Source organism: Abrus precatorius, unplaced genomic scaffold (genome assembly GCF_003935025.1).
Source record: "Abrus precatorius isolate BTA unplaced genomic scaffold, Abrus_2018 Scaffold9, whole genome shotgun sequence".
NCBI classification, from domain to species: domain Eukaryota; kingdom Viridiplantae; phylum Streptophyta; class Magnoliopsida; order Fabales; family Fabaceae; genus Abrus; species Abrus precatorius.
Genome location: NW_020874439.1, coordinates 28069587 through 28088191, shown reverse-complemented (window position 1 = coordinate 28088191; position 18605 = coordinate 28069587). Strand labels below are relative to the sequence as shown.

The 18605-nt window shown below is 29.9% G+C and overlaps 2 protein-coding genes across 7 annotated transcripts; both read right to left on the bottom strand.

Annotated features, from left to right (window-relative positions):
- Nucleotides 1–245: 245 nt before the first annotated feature.
- Nucleotides 246–7013, bottom strand: LOC113849115 (protein TPX2-like). 6 transcript variants are annotated; one of them, XM_027478750.1, is made up of 18 exons: nucleotides 6840–7013; nucleotides 6432–6590; nucleotides 5539–5625; nucleotides 4840–4981; nucleotides 4421–4535; nucleotides 3910–3960; nucleotides 3461–3558; nucleotides 3294–3369; nucleotides 3143–3205; nucleotides 2901–2984; nucleotides 2690–2748; nucleotides 2516–2594; nucleotides 1436–1498; nucleotides 1281–1343; nucleotides 1038–1115; nucleotides 876–920; nucleotides 641–717; nucleotides 246–531 (listed from the first exon to the last, which is right to left on the bottom strand). In XM_027478750.1, exons 1-18 carry the CDS (start codon nucleotides 7009–7011, stop codon nucleotides 513–515), a joined length of 1530 nt encoding a protein of 509 aa, XP_027334551.1. In that variant the 5' UTR covers nucleotides 7012–7013; the 3' UTR covers nucleotides 246–512. The 6 variants fall into 6 exon arrangements, 4 of the variants coding, with proteins under 4 accessions (XP_027334551.1, XP_027334552.1, XP_027334554.1 ...); XM_027478751.1 differs by lacking the exon at nucleotides 876–920; XM_027478753.1 differs by lacking the exons at nucleotides 876–920; nucleotides 1038–1115.
- A 2138-nt stretch (nucleotides 7014–9151) lies between these two features.
- On the bottom strand, nucleotides 9152–12851 carry LOC113849116 (transmembrane protein 64-like). The gene is made up of 5 exons (XM_027478755.1): nucleotides 12719–12851; nucleotides 12136–12567; nucleotides 11664–11903; nucleotides 11345–11562; nucleotides 9152–9663 (listed from the first exon to the last, which is right to left on the bottom strand). Exons 2-5 carry the CDS (start codon nucleotides 12406–12408, stop codon nucleotides 9483–9485), a joined length of 912 nt encoding a protein of 303 aa, XP_027334556.1. The 5' UTR covers nucleotides 12409–12567; nucleotides 12719–12851; the 3' UTR covers nucleotides 9152–9482.
- Nucleotides 12852–18605: the final 5754 nt, after the last annotated feature.

Below are 18605 nucleotides of genomic sequence, written 5' to 3'. Positions count from 1 at the left end.
ATAAATTATAAAGGGTAACTGAACTTGATGGAGGGATTGAGTTATAAATATAATTGAGCAGATGGGTTATACCAAGGCTGAGACAACGCCAAACTCGGTCCGAACGACAATCATTCTAAAAATAGGAGAAAATAAATTGTGTTGAGGCCTGATTGGATAGCACCCAAACCTTCGATCCAGCACAATTGAAAAATATCTCCTCACATTTTGTGGAGTCATACGTACAGGCACTAATGATACGAAATGAGCAATTAGGATAAGCACTCGCCTGTAATGATATTTTTCTTTGGATTATGATCAGGTCCAGTTACAGAAGATACAAGCTATGCACCTATCATGTTGATTTCTTAAAAAAAAAAAATCTAGGATTCGGTGTACAGTATAAAAAACACCTATCGTCGGCAGAGTTAGGTGACTGTCAGATTCATCTATGTACTGTCAATCTTCATGTCAGCAGTAAAAGTTCAAGCCTTATGCCCATACCAAAGCCAGTTGCACATTTTTCCTCTTTGTCACCGAATTCCCAAGCTCCTGGATAATTTCAGTCGGAAGACCGTATATATATAAACAATCAATTATTGCTTCGGGGTGATTTAACCCATAAAATGTATAAAACATGCACAGCGTCAATTGAGTATACCTCCTTGCACTCATCAGACTGATGTAACTGCCATTCCCACGAGGATTTTGATTTTCCCCAAACGTAAAAGCCTTTTCCTGCATCGTGTGTCAGCTAGATGTTGAAATTTATCATTAATGATGAATCACTAAAAAATAGAAACATAACTTTCAATTTTTGAAATTTAAAAAAAAAATGAAAAGCATAGGCCCACAGAAGCTGTGTTCTTCAGACACTTCTATGCTTAATATGTTACCTCTTGGTCCGGACGAAAAGAATTTAATATATTTTCTTTTGAGTCCTTGCACCAAGAAACAAATAACTCAATACAATGCTAAGAGGAAAAATAATCGAAAATAATTTCATGTAATTCAAATTAGAGGGCAATTTATTAAAATGAAAATTATAGAGAGTAAACCTTTCTACACATCCCGGCATGCTGAGGCAGTCTAAAATTAAATCCATTATTTGCCTGGCCTTCAGATGTCAGAGACAGCTAACATTTCAAGAAAGTAGAAATATTAAGAATCGTGGAAAGTAAATATATTTATAGTAAGTAGCAATGCCAGTTGAAAATTCAAGCGACCAAGTCATAATGCAAAAAATTAAATTGTTTCAAGGAAAAAGGTAGCCCACAAAATAAATTAAAAAAAAAAATCACCTTGCCAAAGAGTTCAATTGGCGGGTTTGGCTGAACCCCCTTTTCAGCCTGTAAATCAAATTCCTGTATGAATAGAAGCAAGGTGCAATATCAATAAAATTTTATACCCAAAAAATATCATGGGAAGAGAAAATCAATGAAACACTACGACTCACCACTGGGACTGCTGTTTCCCGTTTGCTGTTCTGGAAAACAACATCTTCTTTACTTCGTAGTGTCTGTATTCAGACATTTGGGAGTTGTAATACAGGTACAGCAGATGAAATAAAAAAACAGGGAAATGAATGGCAATGCTAATACAAAATTACATGCTAAAGGGGTAACATGAATAATCAGAACTTCAGACTTTAGGATACCTTTCAGAAGTCAGACAACTCTGGTACAAAATTAGAGTTACACTAATAAATAAATAAGATACACTAATTAGAGTTACCGAACAATACATTATTCTTCCATTCACAATTTTAACTTTGACTATAGTGTTGTGTACAAAATTGAGTTCCACAGGAAAGTTTTCTTGATACTTTATTTCTGAAATAATTTCATGTAAATCCTAGATCGAAAAAATTCCTTTTCTTCAAAAGACTTATTTACAATATTGTTTTTGAAAGAAAATAAGAAGTAAAAAATATCAAAGAATGACAAGTGACATTGAAGATACTATTGAATCCCAAAAAATTATAGTATTTTTCACTTGCAACTTCTTAACTAACACTGGCCAGTAAAAGTATGTTGCTTTATCATTTTCAAAATTCCATCTAAAATTGTGATCTTATATCATAACAAATACTGAAATCTAGATACAAAGTTTGAGAAAGGAAGTTAGTGTTAGTAATTTATATACAAACCAAAATTTATATTCTAGCAAGATAACCCCAGAATAATTGTTTTCTACATGTTACTCATGTTGAATTTGTATAGAAAATGACACCATTCTATAATAAATCAGTTTGACAGTGATATATGTTGTTTGTGTGTGTGTGATTGTCTGTTATACTAGTACGGATGAGATAATTACGAAAAGTTTCATGGTATAAAGACACTAATCTCCAGGCAAGTTTTGTTACATGTTTTCATTGAAGTATAAAAGATTGCATAAACTAATTTAAATGGAGAAAGTTTGAAATTATAACTCACCCACTGTCGGAAAATATAATTCAGGCTCATCATAGTTTATCTTGGTTAGCAGGTTATTCCATGCATCTTATCAAATTTTATTATTGATTTTTCATTACCTTCTTATTAAGAGGCCGAGCTTTAAAAATATGACTAACACCCAATCCACCTTTTGTTGGTGCACCCATGGCAGTAGGTCTATGGACAGAGACATTATTTTACAGTTAGCACCATTGTTTCAACTTTCATGAACAGTCAAAGTTAGAATGAAGATTTATCATTGCATTTGTTACCTTCTTGAATCCTTAATTCTATTATCTAGAGCAGAAACAGCAGAATTTTTGTCCTGACCCTGCAATCAGATAACTTTGATTTCTGAAACACTAATCATATATATCGTGTAACAGGAAAATAAAACAAGAACATGCAAATCAATCATAGAAAAATACATAATCAAATAACCAAAGTTAATATTTAAAATTGAATGAACAAAATTAAGTTAACCTTATCAGGATCATTGCAGTGAAGTGAAGATGATGTAGCAGATGTGTGTTGCATGGCCCTCTCCAAAGTCTTCAGGTGAAATTCCTGAGATGTAGATATAGAAAACCAGAACTTCAAAATATGTAAAACAGAAATAAATTGTTTCCTGATTAATTGCTAGTTAAGTTCTTTTTCTTTTATAATAATGGAATGGTGATAAGCCTGGATGAACAGAGAAAGAAAGAATTGAAATTTGAGATTACCTGAAATTCAGGCAACCGTGGAGTGCTCCTTTTGGGAGGTAGCAATGAAGGAGCGTCAAGAATCTAGATTGTGAACATAATTTAGAAGAGAGGATGGCAATGATGTACCAACATTAACCAAACAAAAGCAACTACATCTACAAATACTAACTTTTCTATTTAATGGGCGGGCTTTGAATCTGGGAGCATCAACTGTCATGTGCTCTGCCTCTCCAACATTTTTTGGTCTGCAAAGCACCAAGATTACTCTATGTCTATTATCTTAAGAAAACTCTACATCAAAATATCAGTGAACACTACACCTCCACAATCACAAACCTTATCCTTTGAGCCCTATGTGCTGTTTTAAGGTCAGGCTCTCTAGGAATAGTTAGCTTCAGCTTGGAACATGCAGAGTTTTGTTCAATGGTGACAGCCTGCAAGAAATACAAATGTATGGAGTGCATCATGTGAACCTCTTTACTTCCCTTCAAGAAACAAGACCCTATCCCTTAAAGATATGAAACAATTTTGCTCTTCCCATTTACAGTTTAGGTACTTAAAAAGTGGATACCCTTAACCTTTAATGAATTCCCCCTCAACAAGTGTCATATGATGAAAACAAAATGAATTTTATGACTTTTTTTCTGCAAAATCAAATGAGGAATAACACATGAAAGACAATAATATGAGTACCGTGCAATTCAAATGAAGAGGGTACTTGACAATTTTTGTATTATCTACTCTTACCAAGGGAAGATTCAAGCATTCTGCATTAGGATTCATACCCTCATTGATTTTTTATGGACAAAATTGGTTTGCTGCTTCACATCAGTAACCTGTCACGGAGAAGATATAATGAGGAACATTTCAAATACTGTCCAAAATAAATGTGATGTCAATATTACTTAAGAGCAATTTAAATTTCTGGTCCATGTTTCAAGTATTTCCATGCTACCACCCAAACATTGAAACCAAATGTAATTCTGCTAATGCATTTCAGTGTTACCCATGAAAAATATCAACTACTCTCATATAGTTCCTAAGAGTTTTTTTTTTTTTTTTTGATAAAAAGTTCCTAAGAAATTTTGATGTACATAAATATAACACAGTGCTAGGAGAAATTTTACAAGATGAATCATGTGCAACTTACTAGGAACTGCATAAATTTCACGGCATTAAATAGTAAATTTTATGATCAAACTCCGGTATCTATCGAAGAGCTTCAGGCACAAGAGACCTTGCACTATCATCAAGTTTAAAAAAATCAGAGAAGAAAGAATGAAACAACTTGCAGACCTTGCACAAGAGACCACCCTCTAATTTTTGACGCTTGGCAGCTTGACTTTCTACCCCGGAAGAGATAGATAAACTCCTTTCATTCTGAGTTAGTAGCTTCAGTAGCTTCTGAAATCTGAGAATGAAAGACTTGTAAATATAAGGCTATGCGAGTTTTTTTCAGAACCAGAAAAAAACCAAAGGAATAAATACAGAAACACTCCTATAGCCGTATTTATAAAAAAGTATGACTTCAGATAGAATAAAAATTACAAAACACCACCCATGTTAGTTGGCACATTTCAAATGCAATGAGAATGCAATGAAATGGTACATTTCAAAATAAATGGCAATTCACAATGTCAATACATTCCCCATCCCGCAAAAAAGAATCGATGACTCTTTAATCATGAAAAATAATAATTTATTCTAATCACCACCTTGAACCAACATATTTAGCACAACGATTTTGCTTGGCCAATTGACTGGCTGTTGGTTGCATTAATGTTGAACTCTTTGGAAGAGAAGATTTAGCCTTAGAATTCAAACCGTCACCAAGTATCTCATTACCAAAGTTAAGTCCTAAAAAAGGAACACAAATACATGTCAAGCTGACAGAAAAATACAATTGAGGCAGAGAGAAGAGGATAGAGGCAGATAGATAGAGAAAATAAGCGAGTTACATATAACAGAAGCAGAGCATAAAATAATGTGTTAAAAATATGAAACCACTCAAGTGCTTCCACCTAACTGCTTCATTTTATGGGAGAGTTAGTTATTAACAGTTTTTAGAGCCCCAATGACTAAGTGGGCAGAGGAATTTGAGCCCTGCTACTATCATTCTTCATAACTAAATCACATTTCAGCACGAGGTAAAATGGGATCATACATTGTCTCCATCTAAAGATTTTGGGAAAGTCAATCCTTGGTAAAAATGAAACTGCAGTTTATACCAAAAATTACCACAGCCAAGTGACAATTGCAACATAAATGCAGATCACATTTAAAATAATATTATGAGCATCTCAGATTGTAAATCAATTAATACTTTGATTCACATAAGCATTACAAGATGGTAAGCCACAAAAAAATTTTACTGTCCTCAGATTACCATCTGGATCACGGTATCATATTGTTACCTGTAGGTATTTGCAGTGGCCTTGCACCATCGTTTTGCAGAATTCCAGCCAACAAGCTAGAGATATCTCCACCAAGTGCTTTGGAACCTAACAATTAGAAAGAAGAAGCCATCACCAACAAGTCATGAGCGACGAACTTTCTAACTATCACTGTAAAACAATACTGAAAGTGTTTCTGAACTTTTCAAAGTTTGCATCACATACAGAAAGCTTGGATACAGGACAACTGTATTATGATATAAGCCCATTACGTAACAAGGTTTTCAACTTATTGCTTCCAGAGGAATAGACATTTGTACTGTGTACAGGTCACAGTTGCAGTTATTTGGGAAGAGCCAGAATGAAACCTTTGAGCAGAATAATTTACAAATTACAGCAAGGCTTGTAAATTCAGGGTGGTACATTCTTCTCTCCATTAAGTAGTGGGCGGTGAAACCATATCCACTATCAACGAACATAAATTTTCATTGGATCAACTTCAACTATCAGTTAAAAATATGGAAACATCGCAATGCACAGCCCCATCAAGGTCCGCATGATTACCAACAGAGGGACCCTACAGAGGGCAGATGTACATACAGAAGACACTAGGGCCAGAAAAAAGATTCCAAATTTCAATTCATTTTTTAACAAAAGCAAAAAACAAATAGAACGTTACATTACATAACCTATATAATATAACAAGCCATCACAGATCAATCAGGTTTTCTAAGGTGTAACTGTAAGTAACAATCAAGAATTCGGACAAGTGGAAGCAGTGGCAAGACAAATAGAATATACAAATATATAAGATAGCATGTTGATAGACCGATACATCGTTTTAGTGTACTACAGTGACAATGAGAGTTGCAGCGTAATAGAAAAACTCAACAGAACAAGGGAATGAACGATACCATTAGTGTGAAGAGTTGTGTACGAAAATCCCGTCCCTAAAGGAACACTAGATTTTTCATCATCCACATCAATCGTGCACTCCAGATTTTCGGATTTTGACGAGTCGCTAACATTGTCCAAGAGCAAATCCTCTCTCACCACTAGCTTTCTCACAAAAGCTGAAGCGGAGAAACAACAGCACAATTTGTGTAACTTCAGCAATAATAATAATAATAATAATAATAATCCAAAAAACAAATTGCATAACAGAAAGCTGCTAGACCTATGAACAAGAAAACAAATGAGAAAAATAATAAAAATAACAACAAATTTTGCATAATGTTGTGAAGGAAGAATGAAGAAATAAAACGCTTAATATAAATAGTTTATTTACAAAACCAAAAAATTAAAAAGACAATAAAACTAACGAGAAGGAGGATAGCTAGGAGCATTTTGAAACCAAAGTTCGGCTTGGTGAGCTTCCGCAAGAGTCTCTGGTCGAGTGAAATCGAAGAACCGAGCTGCATCAAACTCGTAATCCAGATCAATTTCATGAGCAACAAACACGTGCTCTATTTCTGCGTCTTCGTCTTCCTCCATCATCATCGTCATTGTCATTCTCTCTCTCTCTCTCTATCTCTATTTCACTACGGTGCCAGTTAGTAGGTGAAGTGAGTTATAATGCGGGTTATAGTTATGGAGCTCCGAATCTAACCCGAACAGTGAAGAATCTGTTTCTGCCGTACTACTACCAGTGCCGAGTCAGTACTGAGTAAGGAGCAGCGAGTCGGGTTTAGTTTTGAGGGGTTTTAATTTAAATGGAAATGTTTTATTATTTAAATTCAATTATTGTTTTTAAAAAAAGGAAATGTTTATTGTGCGTCGTGAAGAGGAAGGTACCATTCTTGACTTTGGATGTTGGCAGCAGGAAACAAAGCGAAGAGCCCGAGCAGCTTTTTTGTCTCTTTATTCATTTTTCAATTTATTGTTTTATTGCGACGGGACCTGAAATTTGTGAGTGACTGCAAGCACAAAGTGTGAGTGCGCGTAACGAGTGAGTATGAATCCAAAATTTGAATTTAGAATGGATGGTTTATAGGATCTATTAATGGTTATGGGTGCTTGAAAATAGAAGAGAAAAAAGTGGGTGACACTTTGAGTATTTTATCCACGAGAGACGAATGGAAGATGGAGAATTTCATTGTGTTTGTCTATGATGGGGTGACATTACATTTGGGATTAGATTAAAGATTTGGGATATGTTTCGGGCGGCGAGACCCCTCTGCAATTTCGGCGTCTGCTCATATTTGCGTTGCCCGTTCCATCCAATTGCAATATGTTGTTCTTCATTTTAGTATTGTATATAATAAAAACTTATATATAATCTTTTATAAAAATCATATAATTTATTTTTAATAATATTAAATATCATTTTAATAGTTATTATTCTTTATCAATTTTTATTGTATATTTTTGGTATGTATTAAAAATATTTAAATATTTTTGTCTATATTTTTATGAAATTTTAATTATAGTTATTTTAAAATATTATTTTAATTATTAGATTTTAAAAAACTTAACATTTTTAGTGTTGATATAATTAACTAAAAATTTATCACATGTTTCATCAGATCAGTAAAATATATTAAAAGTATTGAATTTTAAAAAGGTGTATATATTCTCCTGCCTAACTACTACTTGACACAATTAGTACTAAGGTGTCGATCTATTATTTGTTTAGTCCTTTTTATTTTAAATTAAGATGATTCTATAATATTTATAAGATAAATAAAATATTAAGAAATTTTAAAAAAAATTATTTTATGAAAGTGTTAAATTAAAGAATATATTAAAAACAAGAAATTTACCCTCTTAATTTTCCTTTTAAAACCCAATTTTTAAATATCTTTAAAAAATCAAATAAGTAAAATAGTGAATTTTATATAATTAATTATTTATGTTCTTAAACTTTATCAAAGTAAAATTAGTTTTAAATATAATTATTAAAATTGCATCTTGTAATTTATTTAAAAGGTTTTAAGTATAAATGTCATTAAAGCTTTCTTCTTCAGTCCAGTGCAAATCATTTCTCCTCTATTTATTTCGTCTCTCTTTATTTTATTCATCCAAATACTTTTTATATTATTTTTATTCTATTTCTAATATTTTTATTTCTTTTAAAAAAATCTCATATTCATCCCTCCGTCCAAAGAAAGTCTTACCATTTCCGTCCCGTCGTTCTCTTGGTCCCCGGCCACCCACAGGCACCCTGATGGGGCCCCTCCACCATATCCACAGATGTGTCCCACACTTACACGCTCACTAAATAAAATCTTTCCCTTCCTGACAACATCATGTTTGGAATAAACATTACATGCCAGATATTTATTCCAAATTTTACTAAAATCAATTTTAAACCAATTTTATAATTAATTTAAAATCCAATTCATATAATTAAATTTAATTCAAATTAATTTTATGCCACTCCAGTCTTTGAACTCAGATATTGAAGAGAGGAATTACCCGGGGGTCGTTCCTCGTTACCATCCTTCTTTGTGTTAGTAGCTCTACGAATTCCGTCTTGAATGCTAAACTGATAATGAGATAAATAAATGAAGAAAAAACATAATTCCTGTGGCGTGTAAACAAATTGAACGTATATAGCAAGTTAACTAACATCCAGTGATAGCAAAGATAGATTTCTCTCTCCTTTGCCTGATGCATTTCATTTACACAAACGAACCTTGCCATGTCCAAATCAATGCTATAGATCGGGGATTTCATTCATATACAATGACAAATGAGATGGAAGCAGTAAAAAAAGGAACAAGGTATGGAAACGTTGAACTAAAACGGTGTTGGTCATGTTAGCTTGCTCCTCCAATGTCATTTGGTCAACCCTTCCAGTTATAATACATTTGACGGTCAACTCTTCTAATGGATGAAATTGCTCCATAACCCCCCCCCCCCCCTTCTTCCCAGCAGTGCAATGTGCACCAATTGTCAGAGTATGAAATAGTAGTAACCCTTCATACAGGAAACAACAAAGCCAGGACTGAAACTAGTTGTGACTACTGCAACAATGGCTCCTCCTCCCTTTGTAACTCGTCGAGCCGTCTTCTAGCATATGCAGTGATTAAGATGGTTGTCGCCACAGTTAAGCAGAAGCCAGCAACATTGAGAATAATTTGCTGGGCAGATAGAGAATGTTTTTCGTGTGAAGCATCAGCCAATGTCCGAATCAAAATTCCCCTGAAGCAATAGCCAATGAGAAAGTGAGTTCAAGAATCAAGTCGGTCCAGATAAACAGGACTAACTTGAAATAGTGGACTACAGGGGTAACATAAAAATGCATGTCAAAATGCAAATATTAAAAAACAGGACTAACTAATGGCAAAATCATCTCATCACTATTATTAGATAAAATGCTTTTACTGGAAATAGATTAAACCACAGCATTGAAAGGTAAATTTTCAGGAAAAAAGAAACAGAGGAACTAAAGAGGAAGAATAGACTGTCCAAAATTGAATAGACAGCAATAGTGTTATCGCTGATCAAGTAAACATCCATTCTCAAAGCAAAAAATATTAAGAACACAAGGTTTTTAACCGTGGGAAAGAGTTTAGGAAAGGAGTTGACCTTATTTTAAGGTCAAACAAGCTAAAAGCCTCAATAAAGGCCTACAGTGATACGTGAGATGACTTATCAATGGAAAACCACAGGTAGGAATCAATCCGTAGCCCCATATCTTTTTGTCAATATTATTGAATCCTATTCTACAGTTGAATCAACCCTCATTGAATATAGCTTAAGTATTTGGCTACTGAGAATCAAACAATCTATATGTTGCAAAACTGGTTGGAATTCAGAGTTTCATTAGGTAAGCAATCAAGCACTTTGTATTAATTAGCACCACAAATAGGTAACCATAACCATTTAGCATTCAAAAAGCCAGTAAACTGAGCTATTTAAAGAAGCTACACATGCCATGCACAGAAAGAGATCAATCTCTTACCTCTGTATAAAATCAATATACAGGTTGTAATACATAAGCCCACATGATAGATAGTATTCCTAATTAAGATCTAAAGGAGGAGAGAAACCGTAAGAACTAAACATTCAATTGCTCCCCAAATACCAATAATCCACTTCATATATAACCTACCAAATTTGTTAAACCTAATACATTCTCATGGTCATATTCAAGGAAGATCAGAATGTGGGGTCAAGAGTCACGTATTGAAAACTGCACTTGAGTGGTCAAAGAGAAAGCAAAAAATCAACAAACTTCAATGATCATTAACAAATCCTTGAGTTTGGTTGGATACATACATAAAGAAATTATACTATTAAATACAATCAGAAATTAAAATCACAAAACACAAGCAATCTCCCACCTAGCCAAAATGGAAATAAATTTTGAAGGCACGTCTGGCATTTACCAATATATTGAAGATTCGTCAGTTTACCAAATCATTTTTAGATCTATTTCATGATGAATAATCATGAAAGCAACAAAATGCTATAAAGGGGAGCAAGAAAACATGGTAAATCATGATGAGGAGTTTGCAGGACTCTTAAATGGTTATTAAAAACTCAAAACAATAACATCTAACTGAAGTAGTTTTATCCAGACAAGAGCACTAAGTAAATAATGGTCTTTTCTTTAATTAATCATATTCTGCTAAACATACTCATGCTGGAGCCAGAGTTATTCAAGTCAATTACACAACCCAGATCAACAGAATGAGATGGACATCCAAAAGTGAGCAAAAAGTGATCATCTCACCCATTAAGTACAGATGACAAATTTCAAATGCAAATATTAGAAATTCAAGAAATAACCTACCTAAGCATTTAAATAACCAGTTAAAACACAGAACTTCCCAGTATAAGAAAAAAGAGTGCATAGACAGAGAGAGAGAAACCCTACGTGTAGATTGCAACGAATACTTCTGGCACCATTCCAACCAAGGAACCAACTATGTAAGGCCCATACTTAACATTTGTTGCCACAGCTACGTAGTTGTAGATCATGTAAGGAAATGGGGAAATCCTGATTAAGGCAACTGCCCGAAACTGATGAAACCAGCTCCCTCCCCCAGCAGATCTAAGAATAGAAGCTTTCTTTGGGTACTTATCCAACCACGCCTGCATAAACTCACCAAAAGTTGGATCCATATTAGTAAAGTGAGGCAAACACCAGCAAACAAAAACTATAAACCAACCCAGATTTAAGACAAGGCATGTACTTCAATTTTATGGTGGAAGAAGATTGAGCCAATGATAAAAGGAAGTGATACACCAATAGCTGCTGCAGATATAATTAGCAAGAACCCTATGCCATAACCAAATGTCATTCCGGCCAACCACATGGAGGGTGTAGATGGCAAAAGTATGGTTGGGAATAGTGCCACAGAAGCAAACACCAACACCGTTAGCACCGGAGTACTAAAAGTCCTTGTCTCCCAATTAATTATTGGGATAACCTCCTGAAAATAAAAGAATCATAGTATCCATGAGATAGATGACTGAAAATTATAATGCACACAAACAGGAAAAAACCAATACATTGTGGAAGGAATTTTTAATGTAAGTTTCATGTTAGAGGCAACAAAAAAAACAATTCAGTGAACCGTTTTCATTCTCAAAATCGAAACTTGACAAGGAAAACACAAACCCCAAAACACAAATCCAATAACAGCAACGGGCAAAAACACAAACCTTGTCTATGAGATAGGGACCGACCCACACGAGCACAATAACAGCTAAGAACCCCAGGCATAAAAATAAGAGCACCAATTTAACCCAATACCACAAAGCGGCTCTTTTCGCTGGCGTAGGAGACTCCTCCGCCGTAACCGGCGGAGGACCATCGTCGATGCTGGCCCTCAATTTAATATAATCCCCATTTTTATCATCATCTTGGATTGTGAAGGTGAGGTCCGGCACCACCTCCCCTCTCCGACGACCACCGTCATTATCGTAATACGTCATCGGAAAATGCAAAAAAAAAAAAGAAACCCTAAATTCGTTGGTCTCGCAAAAATCCACCCTCAACCACCGATATCAGTAAAAACAAAAGGCTTCGTGTTCTTATTTTATGAATGCTTGATGAACAGCTTTCTACAGAATTTTGAGTCCCATCATCACCACCTGAAACGTGAGAATCGATTAGCGCACGAAGAAGGTGATGGCGACGGGTGGTGGCGCACACGAGAAACTCTTCGATCAAAGAATGAGAAATTGTGCAACGAGAATGAGAACGTGAAATTGGAACGCCCTTTTGGGTTTCGGTTTTTCTCACCCGTTGATCTAACGGGGCACAGCAATAAAGATCAATTGTTGGAAACGGCGCCGTTTGGTTCGTGAACGCCACGCGGTGAGCTGAGAAAGCATTGAGAGAGGCTTTGGAGTGACGGGTGTAGCAACGGCATGGATTACTTTGGTGTGAGGAGGCGTAGCGTTACTGGCTGGTTTTCGTTGGTCCTTCCTTCACCGTAACGGCTACGTGGATTTCACTCTTAGCATTGGTAAGTTTTTAATTATCCTTATTTTTTACTATTTAATTAAGGAAAACGTTAATTTAGCTGCTAACTAAAGTCACGCTTAAGCATCTTGCTCCGGTTAAGTCATGTTCTTTGTTGCTTTTTTGTTTTTCTTTCTTATCAAGATAAGGAATGTTGCTCCTGTTTTGTGGGATTTTTAATTTTTAATTTTTCATAAAGATTAGGAAGAGAGAGAAAAAGATTGAGAGAGGCGTTAGGAACCGACATCTCAGCGATGTTCAAACTGTGTATCCAATTAAAATTGAACACATGGCAGTCAGTAGCACCGACCGAGAGCGTGGAGGGCAACTTCTTCGGTGGAAGCGTGAGCAGTGAAAAAGGAAGGATGCACAACACTTTCTTCCAATAATTCTTTGGTTCAATTATTACTGTAACTTGAGATTGTATAGACACTTTCCTCTAAGGGAGAAAGATATAATGAACCTGTTACATTTGTTACTTTCTAGTAAATTTGTTATTTTTTTCCCTTTCCCATAAGAGGATTTTCCCATTTTCGGAAATTAATTGTGAGAATTTCTAAATCATTTTCTTTTTCAGCTTTTCCTAATCAAGTAACAACAGTAAGAAAATGCTACTTGAAGACTAAAGATTAACGTGTTGATGACAATTTAAATTTTTTAAAGAGATAAGTATAGGCCACCTTTACAAAATATAAAATAAATTAATAATATGATAAAAAAGACAAAAAATAAAATGTTAAATAAATTATTGTATAAATAAAATGTTTTATATCCACGTGTAACTCTCAAATTAAGATTATTTTGACTGAAGTTAGAATTAAAAGGAAAAGATAATATTATTTATATTTTTAATTTAAATAAAATAGTAAATTAGTACAAATTTTTATATATTAATTTTTTATGATATATTGATTATTTTATTCACTTTTTAAATATAATACAATTTTTTAAAATTTAAAAAATTAATGTGTAAAAGTACTTAATAAAAAAATTATATATCACTTTTCATTATAAATCACTTAATAACATAAATATTATAATTTTAATAAAATTATTATTTATTATATACTTTTAGATACATGTCAATAAATTGATTAAAAATATATTTACTGTTAATTTCATTTTTTTTGTCCTTTAATTTTGAGTTATATACGAATTTAGTTATTTTGTTTTTCACCAAATTAATTAAATTTATCTATTTTTAAAATTATGAAAATTTACTCCCCACTAATTTTTTTTTCTACTCAAAAATTTTAAATTTTTAGAGAGGTTACAATGAATTTACAATATAACAATATTTTAAAAGTTGATAAGTAAAAATAAATTAATTAACAATTGATAAACCTTAAATAATTCAACAAGATGTTAGATTAAAAGAATTTAATTGGCACAAAAAAATAAAAATAAAAATTGCATATATTTTAAATTAAATAAAACTAAATTACAATCAAACCAAATATTTATCATCTCTCCCTTCCGTGACTCCAAAAGTATAATTAAGAAAGATTGACATGAAGCAGAATTAATTAATTGCGGAAAGTGATTCTCTTCAGGTAGTTGAACAAGTAGAGCTTGTTTAGTGTGGGGTGACAATTCTTCCAAAAAAGAGTTATATTTTCACTTTTTTCTTGTTTTATTATGAAACTTCCTTCACAGCAAAGTTTTTCATTAGAAACATGACCAAAACTAGCTCAATTGAAGATGGACCACAGAAAAGACTCCATCAAGTTCACATGCTTAGTTTGGAAGATGTTTATTTGCTGCAATTCATATTAAGAAATCAAATATAGCTTAAACACCTTGTGGTGAAGACTACACCTTCAAATGCTTCACAAAGTTCAGGGACACTTGTTACTAGACAAGAAAAATTTTAGCTAACAAGAGGGCTATCAAGATTCATAGGTCTATTAGTTGGAATTATGTCAACTTCATTTGTTTGTTCCTAATTCTGGTAACCAGTAACCAGCAGTTCAATCAATACAGTTTATAAAATTTCAAAATAAATGTTAATAATGTATTTTTTTCAATACACTCTTAATTAATAGATAAAAATATAAGTATAGTAAGTATGAAAAAATAATTTAACTTAAAAATATAGAGAGATTTGATCACACTAACTTATATATTTATACTATTTAATAATTTTTTTTATACAATGTGACATTAATTAATTTAACTATTAAATTTTTTTATATTATTTATTTATTATGTATATTAAAATTTATTAATTTAAACATTTATCAATATATTATCTAAAATTTTATATTTATTTATATTTTAAAGATTTATTATCTGTTGAAATAAAAATAAGTAACGCAATTTCAGTAATTAATAATAAATAGCAAAATTATTAATTTAAATATGGTTTTTATCTTTTAAAAAATTAATTTTTAAGACTAAATTTAAGCAATTAATAATAAAAAAAATTATTGATTATAATTTTATATTTTTAATTTAATATATAAATGTATTTTAATAAAATATACTTTTTTCCCAAAGGAAACACGTAGAGAGTGAGGGATGAAAATAAGGGTATAAATTTACATATGATCAAGTTTAAAATGTGCTTCAGTTTAAGATATATTACTTTTAAATGTCCATTAAAATAAAATATTAAAATTAAGATTAACAAATCCTAAAAAAAAACACTACTCGTTAGACCATAAATTTTTATTTATGATATGTACATATTTCAATATAAAATATATAGTTGTGATTAATTTAAACATGTATTCTAATTATGTTTAATAATTTAACGATAAAAATTTCCCTTTAACAACTTTAGTTGAAAACTTCAATATTATACACTGATAAAATATAGATAAGAAAAACAAAAATTACAGTTTATGGTGATTCTGCCATGTCATGTAATAAGATTTGTTATGCAAATCTAAATATTATTATGAGTGAATTTAGGTAATTACTTTAATTAAATATGCATTTAGATAATAGTTTAATGAAACATTTTTTTTAATAATTTCTTCATACATAAAAAATTATATAATTATAAATTTTATCATGAAATTTATTGAAATTAGTTAAAAAATTATTTTAATATATTATATAAAAATATTTATAAAATTATTTTTATGAACATTTGATAAGTTATTTGATAAAATGCATTCTAACTACTTATTTAATAAACTTTTTCATATGAAAAATGACAAAATTTTAATAAAAAGGAATTTTTTTAAAATATGAATATTTTATTAAAAATAAGTTCAAAGTACAAAGGTATTCCAATCCGTTATACTTTTAAAAGGAATTAATAATATATATTAAAAGATTAATATAACTCACATACATAATTCATATTTTTAAAAGTCCTAGCAAGTTATTTTCAATAATAATATTTAGTATAATAAAATATTTTATTAACATTTAATACATTATTATTAAAAATAATATTATTTTAATAAAGTCAAACTATTTATATTACCATAAATTATATTATTATTGAAGATTTTATTTTAACAAGACATATTAATAAATTTATTAGAATAAGTTAAAAAATTCTTTAATATTTTCTAAATTTTGTAAATGATACACTAATACAAAATTAAAGGAATGCAAACACATTTTATCATTTTATGTCATTGTTAATATTAAACTTGTATTTAGGTATCTAATTTAATTAAGTATTTATTTCATAAATTTTTATTATATAAGATTTTATTGTATAAGTTTGATTATAAAATTTATTAAATAAGTTAAAAAATAATTTATTTTGACAAACTGTACTTAAAATGTATTAAATAAGTTTAAAAAACATAAAATTATAAATTATTTTTATTATCCTTTTTTAATACATCCTAAATTCACCCAATAATGTAATAAGACAAAATTATATAAATGCAAAAATAGTTTACATCAATAATACAATTTTATTATTTATGTATCGCATAAGAAATATTTTTTGACAAATATGAATATTTTGTTATGATATCTTAAAAGGATTTGGTTAAAGTGATTATACTTTATAGTTATCCATTAAAATTTTATTTTATGTTTTTGTTATTAAACATCCAAAGACAAATTAATGCTTATATTACAATTCCAGGGATCAAAGAACTTAGAAAATCTAAATTTAAGAAAGTAACAAGAAAAGGAGGGGTCTCATCAAAAATAAAGATAAAGTAATCCATATTCAAAATTTAATTTGTCCTACTAATAAGCATTCTGACCTTAAAACATAATATAAACTTGGTATAAATATATAATATAACTTGTTAATTTTCATTTTATTATTTCATCTCAATCCTCATTTTATTTGTATAGCTTAGTGTGGTGTAGAACCACTGTAAAAAAAAAATAATTATAAAACCCATTTATCAAAGTTGTAAGAAAAAAAATATTAAATTTCTATTTGATAAAAAGTTTGAAAAAGCAACTTTTTTTTTTTACTTTAATAGATAAAACAAAAAATATCCATTACTGCCAAAGCCAGTAAATAGGATTAATAAAATTATTAAGTTAATAATTAAATACATTTTAAAAAGTATCATAAGAAATGCCAAAAATTAAACATAAAACTATCATTAATGTTAAACTTATCACCTAACATAACTATTAATATTCATTTAGATAAATTTTGTAGTACCCATAAAAAAATTTTAAAATATTATACATGAAAAAATTTAGTCAATAATATTTAAAAATATATTTAAATAATAAATTTATTTAATAATAAATTATTATATTTATTACATTTAAATAAATTAAAGAGTATTTAAGTTAAAATTAAATAAATTAAAATTAAAAAATAAAATAATAATATTATATTAGTATATTTTTTATATTATAAATTTTATTATTAATAATATTTAATTATTAGATTAATATAATTTTATAATTCTTTTTATTTATAATAAATAAAAATAACTTAAATATGAATTATAGTTATTTGAAACTAAAAAATAAAAAAATAATAGAAAAATAAAATAAAAATTTAATATATAATATATATATATATAATAGGACAATGTAACAAATAATATCAATAATATAATTTTAAATAAATTATATATAATAATTTTTTTAAAATTTAATATGTGTCTCTTTTTATTAATATTAATTTTTGGGTATGGTGTTTATAAATTTTTTTTAAGATACCATAACATATACTATTTATTTATGTTTTTTTTTCTTCAGAAGTTAGCGAGAGAATTGTAATTGACTTTTCAAGTCATTTATGTATATATATATAATTAATTAATTAATTAAATTATTAAAATATATGTTAAAAATTATAATTTATTTTTTAAAAAAAATTTATTATATTGTTTAATAAAAAATTAATAATTTTTATATTATATAAATATTTTAAATAAAAGGTCCAAAACTCTTTACTTAAATACTTTTTTCTTTTGTTTTTTTTTTCTTTTGCAGTCTTTCATATTTAGATATTTTATTTTTAATGAGTTTCATTTAAATAACATTTTTCTCTCTTTTTTTTTGTTTTAAATATCAATCATTCTTTAAATTTTTTTTGAAATTTTTTCATATTCAAATAGTATTATCAAAATAACCTATATTTTAAAAATTTATTCAATAAATTATTTAGTATAAATTATTTTGAACACTTTTTAAAATCTATTTCAATAAATATTTATAGTCAAAGTGTTTTATAAGTCCTTGTATAATTAATATTAATTAAATAAACGCT